The 13,760-nt window shown below is 42.4% G+C and overlaps 1 protein-coding gene across 1 annotated transcript in view; it reads right to left on the reverse strand.

Annotated features, from left to right (window-relative positions):
- GPC4 (glypican 4) overlaps nt 1-13,760 on the reverse strand; it is a 107,034-nt gene that overhangs the window by 29,388 nt on the left and 63,886 nt on the right. Inside the window, exon 2 of the mRNA XM_035008785.1 lies at nt 5,141-5,299. Coding sequence (XP_034864676.1) covers nt 5,141-5,299 — 159 coding nt within the window. The remainder of the gene's footprint in view (nt 1-5,140; nt 5,300-13,760) is intronic.

Raw genomic sequence — 13,760 nt, forward strand, 5'->3', positions numbered from 1 at the left:
TGAATGGATCAAATCTGAGGTGAAGATTAAAAAAGCAAGCCCTAGGATGTTCTACATTCTACCACATGTTCATTTTGGAGGATATTTAAGACTTGTTTTTTCTATAAACGTAAAAACCTCCCCCCCCCGGGGGGGGGGGTCTTGAGTCAGTCAATATGGACGTGCAAAGGACAAGAATAAGACCACGTAGTTGAAAAAATAGTGGAGGTCAGAGGTCAGGAAAATTCCAGAAATTTCAGCTTAGCTAATGGCCATGAAGCCTAGTCAGACGCATTTGCCTTTTAAGGTGAGTGGCCAGCTTCCTCCCACTAAGGTCACTGCTTTCATGGGCCTGTGAATGCAAATGCCGTCAACTCCCTGCGCCCCCACGCTGGGGTCAACTCCCTGCGCCTCCACGCTGGTTTTCCGACTGGTCTAATGAAGGGATGGCCCGTGTGAACTCTGGGAAATTTCCAGTCAGTGATTAAAACACAGATTTGGCTAAATCTGCAGAGTGCGACGAGTCCTGCCTTTGTGAAATGATAGAAAACAAGGGGACTTGAGGGCTTAAGGGAAGGGTGGCCACTTTGATTTACACTTGGCCTGTGCAGATAGATGGGACAATTATTTCTTTTATGTGCGTTTTAAGCTAATTCAGAAAATTTCTACTATTATTCGAGTTAACAAGCTTCAGGCTCATGGGAGGGTTTTCAAAGACCTGGGGAAAGTAGTGGAGTTAAGAAATGATAGCAGGAAAATAGAGGGTACCAGACAGGCGGCTAATTAACATCTTGTAAGACCTTTCACTAAAGCAGCTGGTCTAGTCACATGTTTAGAAGATTCACAGAATTTTCAGAACTGAAAGGGTCTTTAGAGAGCATCTAGCTCAACCCCCTCATTTTATGGATGGGAAAACTGAGACCCAGTTAATTGCCCCAGGTCACAGTGGGTTCACAACAGAACCAGGCTGACAATTCTATGCGCTCTGCCCCTGAAGTTACTACATTTGTTCCCTAACACGAGGAATTAACAGAGTTTTTGCAATGGACTAGCCTCAGACAGCTCTATTTCCTTAAGATTTCTTTAACATGCAAACCGTTTGATTCGGGAAGTTAAGCAAAAATGTATTTTCATACTTGTTACATCATTTTTACTATGTGATTCAGAGATATATTTAACGTGGCAGCTCTAATCTTCTTAATCTATTTGGGTTGTTTGATTGAACCATGCTTCTTTTAAAAACAACTAGTCTCTCACAAAATGCAACGTTTTGGGGTGGGCCTTTATGTTGTGGTCCCAAAACACGGATTATGCCCCACTTCTATTATTTCTATTCCTTTGCCTGGCGATTCTTTCAAAGCCCCCTGAACTGAGCATCTGATTAGCATATTCATGAGACAACCGATTCAGCTATGTTAATTAGCAGTTCTACTTCAAAAAAAAAAAAAAAAATTTCCCCCCAGAACTCACCAAGAGGGGGAGCAGCTAGCTCTGCCACTCTCACTTCCTGGCTCTAGGTCTCCAGCCTAGGACAGTACATTTCTGGTTCGGAGCATCCCCAGTTAGAGAGTGGAGAAGGGGGATTACGGTGTAGAAAAAGAAAGAAGTGAGACCTTAAACTCAGACATACAAGTTTAAGATAGGAGAACCCTGAGCATTTTGGTGGGGAGGGATGCTGCCTAAGGAAGTACACTTCTGTACTTTACCCAGGTCTGAAAACACACACATGCACACAGTTCACAACCTAAAAATGGATTTACAGACTGTATAATCTCTTTAGATGGGCAAACAGTAAAAAATTAAACGTGTACAAAAATTGAACATGTAGAACAAAAAAAGCCTTTAGAGATAAGGGAACTGGCCCTGAAACTCCACAACTGGCACTTGAACTCTGGAGCGCCTCGAGGAGGAAGGATAGAAATTTGAGGCAATGGGATGGTTTCTAGTTAAAGAAGGCTGACCCACTAAAAGCCTACGAACCTTATTTTTGTTGGAAAGTTTCTAAGAGGGGCACCTAGGTGGCTCGGTTAGGTTAAGTGTCTGCCTTCGGCTCAGGTCATGACCTCAGGGTCCTGGGATCCAGCAGCTTCTCCCTCTCCCTCTGCCCCTCCCCTCCCCCACCGCTTGTGTGTGTGCGCTCTAATAAATATACAATCTTTTTAAAAAAAATTTTAGGGGCGCCTGGGTGGCTCAGTCGTTGGGCGTCTGCCTTCAGCTCAGGTCATGATCCTAGGATCCTGGGATCGAGCCCCGCATCGGGCTCCCTGCTCCACGGGAAGCCTGCTTCTCCCTCTCCCACTCCCCCTGCTTGTGCTCCCTCTCTCGCTGTCTCTCTCTGTCAAACTAAATAAATAAAATCTTAAAAAAAAAATTTATAACGAGTTAGTTGTTCTGGCCTTAGAAAGAAGCCAGTATCTCATAAACAGGACTTAAGTTTTGATGGTACAGGCAGATGCCTGGGCTCAGGGTCACCACTTTAAATTTATACCATAAGCTTAAAGATGGCAAAAGATGCTCCTTTGAAGTTGCCTGACCTTGTGGGTTTCCATGTGTCCCTCTCCTATTTCCTCATGACTTGTCAGCCTTCTTCCTGCTACCTGGCCACCCCAGCTTGGTTCTCCAGTGGCCATCTTGCTGCTCGGCCCAACCTCCTCTCTTTCATTCACATCAATTAGCTCGGGCTTGTCCTTTATAATGGCCTGGAAAATTCTTTGACCAAGCTCCCTGCCCTTGGATTTCTGAGCATCAAGACAGCCCCTACACAATTTCACTCAACTTTCTCTTTAGGCCTGAGGACAGCTGGCGGGTCCTAACTGCCATCCTTAAAAATCAGTCAACAAACACAGCACCCACTTGAGGATTGTGGTTTGCTGGATACCAGTCAACTGAGGTTTTACCATACAAAAGCATTTAATTATCTCAGAAAACCTAGTCTGGAGGAAATAGGCAACGTATCCCAGCTCTGTTTTGATCTCCAGACCAAACACATTTCAACTACTACTCCTTCAAAAGAAATTTAATCTGTGCTCACGACCTTTATTGTCTATGCCATATTTTAATTTGAAGTCAGAAGAAACAAACTAAAGTTTCATAATCATTTTTCATGACCAGTTTTGAAACTGATAAAGAAACAGTGTTAACACATTTATTGAATGTGAAACCTGGTAGGGAAAGGTCAGAGAAACTGTTTTTCCGTCCTTTTTAAAAAAAACATGTTAACACTTACTGATAGTGTTTCTCTGTATGGCTTTTTAAAAATTACACACTGGAATCATACGAGTAATGCTATAAAACCATGGGGAGTGAGAAGGGGAAAGAATAGCTAAAGCGGCAGGCCTGTAGGCGAGAGAGGTCACTAATGTCCGTGGGCTCCGAACCAGCAGGAGACATATCCAACAGGAAATGGGGCGACTTGGAGGTGGCAGAACTTGAAAACAGCTTTATCTCCACTCCATCATGCTACCAACAGGCTAGCCTTTTGTAAAGAGCAGGACTTTTTCCCTTCTAAATGCCCTTATTAAACCCCAAGGGGTCATTTTTATGTACCAGCATCTCAAGTTTTCAAAGATGGCCATCTAATTATCTAAGTATTCTCCTCAAAGTAAAAGAAAATGCTAAGATTACAGTCTTGAATGAGAAATGCCAGAGTCAAGTGAATACCAGTCTTTTCAATAATCACACTAATAGTTTAGTGACCAAGAGAGACAGAGGTGGCCTAATGATGTCTTTTGACAATAACACCCATCTTCACATGGTGTTAACACGTTGTTAAGTACTCTTTATAGTTACAGCATGTGGGGGGGGGCGTGGACTAATAAACAGGATATATGGATATATAAAACATTTTCATCCATCCAGAAAGAGGAGGAGATAAAATCAAGACAGAACACAATTTTTCACAGTAACTGGTGGTAAAATGGGTATGATAAATGACATGCTACATAGAGAAAACTTTAATTCAACTACATTACAAATTAAATATGCTCTCATGGTCTAGCCTGGGAATCTAACACTTATTAAATCGGTTATAAGTTTCAAATAACAAATCTCAAAAGCCAACATTCGAAATACAACCTGTTCTTTAGCTGGGGACTGCCTTATCAGCTATATAAATCTAATTTAGTCCAACTTCTCACCATGGTAACAAGCCCTTTGCAGAAATACTCAAAGACATTTCACATCTTGAAAATTTGCCTTGTACTTCTTCACCACACATAATGTCAAGAAAAGCATGCTTCAAAGGTACTATGTAATTAGAATGGCCTTTAAAACAGGCACAAAGGAAATCATTCCTATTAAAATTAAATCTACTTCATAACAATCTTCAAGCTGAGTGAAGAGCACCAGAGAAGAGAATCCTGAGGTGTTTTGGACCCCATAGTCTATAGTTTTTAAAGTCTATTATCTGTAACATTGCCTCAGATATGACTGAAGTGCCTCTCATTTGGCTCATATTGGCTATTTCTTCACTATTAAAAGACAGCGTGCATATGAGAATTCATGTTTGGCACATGGGACTGAAAGGAGTTTGGTCGCGGCTTTACATGGACAAATGATGCCAAAGTGCCAGCTAAGGGATGAAGCCCAGCTTAACAACAATTATAAATATAGTAGCTACTTCTGGGTCATTGCTGCATGCAAACTCAAGAGCTGAATTTTAATCCTATCTATGTTCTACAGGGCTTCTAGGATTCTAGTTGTCTCTGGGAAATCCAGTTTGAAATTTAATATGAAGTCCAGCATCTGCAGAATCTCTATGCTTATGCTAAGTTTTCAGATGCCTGCTTTTTATTAGGGAGATTTTTTTTAAGTGACTTACGTCAACAACACTATTTTGTGTTCACCCAAGAAAATAAATGAAAGCCTTTAAATTAAACTCCTTCAATCTCTTTTTTGGCTTCTTGCGACCATATTTCCATAATGCCTACCATACAGATTCTAGTGCATCCAGAAGGATCCTAGCAATGAAGCTGGAAGGCTAACTTGCCCTTAGGTTCCAACAAGGAGAATGTCTTGGGAAAAGACAGAGGAGCTCTGAAAAAGCAATCATAGAAACTGAACTGTCCCCACCTCTAAAACATGACTTGCATAAAAGGTGTCAAACAAATTCAAGAACAAAGCACATACTGACGCTTACTTGGACCAAAGTTCCAATACCTACCGTCAAACTTCTTGTAACGGGAAGCAAAGATGGCCTGCAAGTGATTGCACTGTTCGCTGACCACACTTTTGAAATCATCTTTACTTTGCAGGCTATATTTCTCCTCCATCTCCTGAGAGCAGCAGGTATAGCCCTGGGGACAGATTTTCAAATGATCACCTGGAAGATAAAATTGTAGAACAATCAATCTCCATCATCATTCATCAAGTCCAAGAGGGAAGAGTTTGGCTTAAGTGCATACACTCTGCTTCATTTCCACCGGCAAGGTTCCCGCAAAAGCCTAGACATCATGTGTATCTGAAATGTTTTACTAAAACTAAAAACATCAAGGCAGTGGGCAGGCTCAGTTGGGTAGAGCATGCAACTCCTGATCTCAGGGTCGTGGGTTCAAGCCCCACGTGGGGGGATAAATAAACCAAAAACATCCATTCCCTTATGGGACAGCTAAAATAAGAAAGCCACCTACAAAAGACAAGAGGACGTTCGAATCAAGAAGATTGCTACACCACAGGAAAATCGGTGTGGCCAATAAACAGTATCATTCAAGATCAACCCAAGGCTTTTTTTTTTTTTTTTTAATAAATTAGTCCAGATTCTATGCTAAATACTGTACAAGTCATATAAGTGAGACATAGTTTTTCTAGCTTTTGGGAGTTTACATTCCAAGAGAAGGTACCCTTAATGAAGAATGATTTATAAAATACATGACAGGGGCGCCTGGGTGGCTCAGTTGGTTAAGGGTCTGCCTTCAGCTCAGGTCATGATCTTGGGGTCCTGGGATCAAGCTCCCTGTTTTAGGAGTCTGCTTCTCCCTCCCACTCTCCCACTGTGCTTCCCCTCCCCTCTAATAAAATAAAAAATAAAATAAAATACATGACAGCCAAAGACTGAGCAAACACACCAGTAGTAGTTATACTGTTGGGGAAGCAAAGGGGTAAGTGGATTTCAAGGGGTTGCTGGCCAAGAGGAAACAATGGGAGTTTGCGCTGGATAATTTCAGGCTGTGATAAGTCACAAAGTATAATGGAAAATGATCCTCAAAGTTCAGATTTTCTCATCCAGCATCTCCTGTGCAGTTGTCAGACACTATTTGACCTCATAATATCGGGATATGTAGCCACTGATCCCAATATAGACTAATGGCTTCCAATAAATGTCATCTTCGTGCAGTGATGTAGTCCTAGGAGTCAAGAGAAGTGCCAAAAGATGCATCACTCCACAGCCACTCAACCCACAAGGTATCTCCCTCCCTCTACACCGACTATATTCTGCTTGTGGTTAGGACAGGAAGGTTTGGAGAGCCTCTTTTTTTTTTTTTACTAGATCCCAAAGTTCACCCACACCTTGTTCCTCCTGCCACAGAACACAACTGTGCTTTGCAGAGACCATACCTCTCCCTCATAATGACCAAGAGATGTGGTGCCACTGAAAACTGCACCCCAACAGTTACTACCCCTTGAGTCACACCACCATTAACTGGTGTGATCTAATTTTTACAGATGTTTACAAGGATTCACTGACACTGTTCCTTCTGCTATTGCCATCCATGTTCCACCTAAGACGAGGGGTCTGAAAACAAATCAAGATCTCGGGAACTCAGGAATGAAGTATGTTGAAGACATATGCACCTGTCAACCATAAGTGTAAACAATAAATAAAGGGTTGGAGAATGATGAGCCAGTCAAACACCACCAATCACAGGAAATGAACTGGGCCGTGAGCTGGCCATTGCTGCTGCTTGGCTGAGTGTGCTTAGTAGAAGAATAATCTTGACCTAAGATAGATACCGCAGTGGCTTAGGAGAGGTGGGGTACTGCAGATAAAATGGACTTAAGCAACTTAATTTGACTAAACTAGGATCGTCTATAGCATGTACACAAATATTACATAATCATACAAATGCCCGATCATTCTTCCTTCCCAGCAATTAAAAAGTAGGGAGAATGTTACTACCACACAAAAGAGGGGGCTACAGTAATCAAGGACTATTTAGGAAAGGGGGGAGGGAAAAAATCTTCAAACAACTTCCTCATCCAGAAACTGCTAAACGTTTCTTTTGGCATTTTTGAAACCCTTGGTCAACAGATCAATCTAACCAAAAAAAAAAAGGGGGGGGTAAGACTGTGTCTAAGAGTTTAGGAGTTGTGAAGCTGCAGAGTATCTTAGATCTCATTAGCCAAAGAAGGTTGCTAAGGCTCAATTTTCTGCAAACACCTTTGTTACAACCAAAAACAAAACTCCCTCTTCACTGGCTTAACAAGTTCACAGCAGGCCTTTGGTACTGAGACACATAATTAACGGAGAGAGATCCAGTTGTCTCCAGGTTTCAGGGTTGAGGATTTCCCCCAATATGGTCTTAACATGTGAAATAATATGAAGAACCCCAACTAGGACAGCACTTGCTGTAGCTGTATTAAATAATCCATCACACTCACACCCCACATAGAAAATTAATTGGAATGCTTAGAGTGAGAGCCTAAGACACACAGGGCTATTTAAATGAATTATAAGAAGGGAGCAGCTACTTTTTAAGATCGTCACAGGCTAAAATTCATCACATGCTGGTTTTCCAACGCTTGCTAAGATTCCATTGGGGTATGCACTGAATTTCCAAGGCGAAACAATTCATGAGTTTGGAAAATAATCTACATTCACCAAATCTTAGCAGGGTTCACACATATAATAAACCAAGGGGCCACTTAATGGTTGCTATCAAAATAGGTTTCTAAATTCAAGGAAAAACACACCTTTTTCCCACCCCCAATGCGCGCGCGCGCACACACACACACACACACACACACACACACAAAACCTGAAGCCAGAAAATTCAGAGACAGCAGGAAAGAATAATTTTCTGTACTTTAGAAGGTGCTAGACATTGAGGGGTATAAAATGACCCACGGGAATTTTACACTAAGGAGACACCTTTCAAAAATGGGTAACAGCAATAAAAGTTACCAGTAACCTGCCGAAAGCCGAGAGCACCATTTCCACTCACATACACGTACACTAGAGCATCGAAAAGGCCCAGTGTGTCAGGACGCCTGCGCGGCTCAGTTGGCTGGGCGGCTGACTCTTGATTTCAGCTCACGTCATGATCTCGGGCCCGTGGGATTGAGCCCCACATCAGGCTCTGCACTCTGCACAGGGTCTGCTTGTCCCTCTCCCTATCCCCGCTTGAGCGCATGCTCTCTCTCACAAATAAATAAAAATCTTTAAATAAATAGTCCAGCACGGCCAGTGTACTCTGCCCGTTTCATAGCCATCAGGGGCCCTTAGCAGGGCCTTCTGGAGACCAGCTTATACCAGAACACTGGAGTACATATTTGTTTTGGCAATACCTAATAAGAGAGAGTCCACTTTCATTTTAGAGAGAAGGTCTCTCCAGGAAGACTTTGTCTAATGGTAAAAGGCTCGCCTCGTGTAAAGGACGACAACAGGGTAGACACTTGGCTAATGCTTCTGCTGTCAAAGTTGTCTTCCTCTCTGTTCCAAGAAGCCTACTCCAACAGGCCACTTTGCCTATGTAGCCTGGAATGCACCACTTACTCTGTCTGCATTTCTAAAAAGCATTACTTGAAAACGTAATCTGACATCCTTGCCCAAAGCCCTGCCTGAGATACACACAGTCCAAGACACACTTGTGAATTAAATCCCAAGACATACATACGCTACTGGGGGCTCAGTGCCGTAACCAGTTTCGGCTGATGAGAAATATGAGGGAAGGGGGGGGCAGTCTTGGTGCGTTTGAAAATGGAATCCGAGCTTCGCCTTCTCATAAGAACTCGAACAACTCATTTGGTTTTTAAAACTTAGAAGTGTCTGGGTAGCACAGTTGGTTAAGCATCCCACTCTTGGTTGTGATCTTGAGGTTGTGGGATCAAGCCCCGTCTCAGGCTTCATGCTCAGCAGAGTCTGCTTGAGATTCTCTCTCTCCCCCTCTGCCCCTACCCACCCCACCCCCCACATACTAGCTCACTCTAACCCCCACATACTAGTTCACTCTAAAAGAAATAAAGCTTTAAATAAATAAATAAAACTTGACTATTTGTAGGGCACCTGGCTGGCTCAGTCAGAAGAGCACTCTTGATCTTGAACTTGAATATTTCTACTTTAAGTACCCCAAATGGTTTATATTAAAAGGGCACACGTATTATTTGAAAGACATTCTCTTTGTCTGCGACTGCTCCTAAAATGCTCTGTCTGAATGAGAAATGCCTTTCTTTTCTTTCTGGAGATCTCCTTTCTAAACCTGGTGATCCTTTCTCATTTAGGAAAAGAAGGAGCAATGTTTTCTTCGGGCTGAGTGAGCAAGCACCGGGACAAGAGGACCTGATATGGGACAGGTGGGCAGACAGTGCAGGGGGTAAGTACTGGGCATGTGCCTTTTTTTTTTTAAAGGGCCCTAGGTAATTCTGCTACATACACTTCCATAAGAATTAGTACTTGAATCGCTTAAGTAGTAGACCAACAGAAGAGCTGGGAATAGTCGTGAACCAGTTAGTCCAATGGCTCAGGTGAACAGCGGGTCATGATCTACGACTATTCTTTGTTTCCTCTATTTCCCCAGCTCAACCTCCTCCTTCCAATGACCCTTGTGGGTGCAGGCTTCTCTCCATGTATCTCCTCCTGGCTGCTTTCACTCCTTTCCTCCCCCAGACTGTTCTTCATCACCCTCCTCCACAGCTTCGGACTGCACCAAATATGAACCCGGAGGCTTTTTTTTTTTAATTTGTTGTACTTATTTAGAGTTCCCTGATCTTCATTTAAAAAGCAGGTAAGGGGGCGCCTGGGTGGCTCAGTTGGTTAAGCGACTGCCTTCGGCTCAGGTCATGATCCTGGAGTCCCGGGATCGAGTCCCGCATCGGGCTCCCTGCTCTGCAGGGAGTCTCCTTCTCCCTCTGACCCTCCCCCCTCTCATGTGCTCTCTCTCATTCTCTCTCTCAAATAAATAAATAAAATCTTAAAAAAAAAATAAAAATAAAAAAATAAAAAATAAAAATAAATAAAAAGCAGGTAAGTTGAATGCTTTATGGTTTTCTAAGGAAGAACCTAAATTAACTTGCTTTTTTTGTACACGGCCCTTGATTCATTTTTTTTCTTTGTGGGTCAGTGGCCTTCTAAAGAAAAAAGGTCCCCTAGCTCTGTCCTCGGAGGCTTGGATGAGATTCAATGAAGCGTGCTTTTAAAGCTTAACTCTATGTCATTAAAACCAAAAAAAAATCACTCGAAAGAGCCAAACTTTTTTCAATCGCACCAGCTCTATGTAATTTCTCTTTAGTCTTGATATCAATGCCTTAGTTTTCAAAGCTGAACAAAGACAATCACAATAAATTACTACTCGATCCTGCCGAGTGTGTATTTGTCCCTTTTTGGAAGCTCTTCAAATCAATGGCTAAAGAAGCAGGCACTGAGGATGAGAAATCTATTCGATCCTTTATCAGGACTCGGTGGAAAACAATCTGTGGAAATGCGCTTTCTCGTTTTATCTCGTTCACTTCCTCTTACCAAAGGCTGGCTCTGAGGTACAAATGGGGCGCAGCCAATGTCTGTGGATTTTCGGTTGCTCGTACCCACTCCCCCCTAGAAAGTGCTACAAATGGTGAGCAGTTCTCAGGCCAGCTCTCTGCTTATTTACTAAAAACTCGACTCTTTTCACCTGTATCTTACAACCACTTTCTAGGTCATTCTCAGAAAATTCATTTTGAAGTCTGACTAGATGCCAAGAAAATGTCTCTCCGCTTCTCACGCATTTGGGGGGAATGGTGATAAAAGAATACTTGTAGGCACCACTAAGGTGTTAGCTTCTGTATCTGCAGGAGATACTAGGAGATGCTAGTCATTAGTCCCCCCCGAGTTCTAAATGGGGCAAACAGTAGCCAGAAACCTTTCCGGGACATGGTGGTAGAGAACCCAGGCTCGCCTGCACCAGCATGTGTACCCACTAAGGTAAGATTCTAACGGTAGGAAAACTATGTGCTATCCTCCCAACTTCTGTAGGACAGACATCCTCTGCACCCCAACTGACTTTTACCAATAAAATGACCAAGTGCCATTGGTAACTTATAGAGACACAAATTGCACCCTAAGGGTAAGGGCTGCAGTGAGGAACATTTGAGAAGAAGAGACTGGAAAGCACTTTGTAAATTGCAAACATAAGAAGACTATAATTTCACATTGCTCGTTCTTGCCGAAATGGAGTGCCTCACTTGGGTTTTGAAGAAAACTTAGCTCTCTACAAGGGTGTTTAGGAAGTGAGTTTAGAAGGTTCCAAATACTTAACACGATTTGGTAGTCTCGGGATAAGAAGACCTATGTGGGAAGTCAGGCCCTGGGTTTGAGTCCCAGCTGGACATGATTCACTGCAGGCTCTGGGGAAAGTCGCTTACCCACCAGAGCCTTACAAAGCCCTTTGTAAACAAGGAAGCAGTCTGTAAATGTAAAAAGTGCAATGAGGAAATGCAGAAAGAACATCTATTCTACCCCGATAAGCTACTGAAGTCATCCAGGAAGAGACCTTCCCGACAACTTGTACTAGCTGAGGGAGAGGGGCCAGGAGGGCAGCACCTTCTCTCCTCTGGCTAGTTCAGGAAACTTTCTTGTTCCGGGGTGGATTTGAGAGAATTCAAGACAGCCAGACAAGAGGTGCTGAGCAGCCTGCATGAGTGAGAGCGAACTGATGAAAACGAAACACCGACCTCTCAAGGGCTATCAAAAGCAAAGCTCCGGGAGCTTAAGGAGACACGATGATGGACTAAGATATGGTATCCTGGACGGGTCCCTGGAACAGAAAAATGACACTGGGGGAAAACACACAAAGACTTGTATGTGAATGTTTACAGCAGTATCATTCCTAATAGCCAACTGTCCATCGGCGGGGATAAGCAAAATGTGGTATATCTGTACGATGGATCATTCCGCCAGGAGGAGGAATGAAGTTCTGATACGTGTTAGAACATGGCTGAATCTCAAAAACAAAAACAAAACAAACACCCAAAAACTATGCTCAGTGAAAGAGCCAGCCATCAAAGTCCACATATTGTATGATTCCCTTTATATGAAATGTTCAGCATAGGTCAATTTACAGAGACAGAAAGTAGGTTGGTGGGTTGCCTAGAGGAATGGGAAGTAAGGGGAGGTTGCAGCTAAAAGGTAGGGGATTTCTTTCTGGGATGATGAAAATGTTCTAAAATTGATTTTGGTGATGAATCCACAATTCTGTGAGTATATTAAAAGCCCCTGTACACTTTAAATGGGCAAATCATTTAGAATATGAATTATATCTCAATAAAAGCCATTAGCAAAATAAAAAACTAAGAATATCAGAATATCAGAACTAGATGGGGACTTCAAATAATAATGCATCCACATTGATTTATCAATTGTGACAATGTACCACACTAAGGTAAGATGCTAATAAGGAAAACTATCTGTGCTATCCTCCCAACTTCTGTAAATCTGAAACTCTTCTAGGGTAAAAAGTTTATTATTACTTTTTAAAAAGCAAACTTCCGTTTTCAAAGGAAAAAGGGGTAAATATGTGTGTTTGGGGGGGAGCTTTCATCAGGCTTTTAAAAAAATATCAATGCTTGGTGTAATTTTACTGATCGGAGCTACATTAAGCTATTATTTGCTGGAGGTGATTTCCCTAATTCCTCAATTGCTACTTTACTCTTTTTCTAATTTTTATTTGTTCCAAAAGTAAAGCAATTCCTTGCCGTTGGTCAAGAGTTACCAAAATGGTTTCTGCTCACTTTCTAGACCTAAATCCATGCAGGCACAAAGTGAGCTAAAAAGCAGGCTGCTGTGTAACTCCAGTGCCTCCAAGCTACCCGAGAACCACAGGAGGAATATACAATGTTCTGCTTCACGGGAACAAAGAAAGAAAATCTCTAAAGGGTTTTAATATTCCCAGGGGGGCTAGGGGAGCATATACATTAATCCACCCACCCCTTTGTGAAAAGGAGTGGAATTACACATAGGATGTGCGATGCACATCGAAAGCCTTAAGTCATTTGACCTAAGCCTTAGTAAGAAAGCACATAAATTATAGTTATTATGCAGACGTAGCATTTGAGATCACCTACCAATCAGTAGAAGAAATGCAGCTAGTTAGTATTTTGCAAAACCTTGCGAAAATACAGCTCTGGAGGGCTTAAGACTGCCAATTATTTTTAGGTCCACTAATCCTGCAAGGTAGGCTGGAGAAAGCCAATCAGAAACACGTATATTTTGAAAATCAGTTGCATTGTATTTTTCTAAGAATACCTTCCTGTAAGTGTAGTTGGAAGAGTTAGGGTTGCTATTTTCAACAGCTTTCAAATCCACTCCAGATAGAAATCAAGCAGGGTTTTTATCGCTCTTTAGATGATAAGAAATTATGAACCTAAGTTTCTATCTGGCAATCTTGGAACCCCCTCGTAGTAGTAGTTAAACCAAAGGTTTCCTGAAGTAAGGCAATATCAGCCCAAGTGAGCAAGGCAAGGGGCGGGAAATGCACACTCCCACCTAGGTTACCGTCACTTTAGAACAGTGAGAGCACCTGCATCGATTTTGCAGTTACAACAGGCCCAGGACTCTCAACAGGAATAGTAATACTGGTGATTAACCCAAAACTCTT

Source organism: Mirounga leonina, unplaced genomic scaffold (assembly GCF_011800145.1).
Source record: "Mirounga leonina isolate KUSES-001 unplaced genomic scaffold, KU_Mleo_1.0 Mir_101664, whole genome shotgun sequence".
NCBI classification, from domain to species: domain Eukaryota; kingdom Metazoa; phylum Chordata; class Mammalia; order Carnivora; family Phocidae; genus Mirounga; species Mirounga leonina.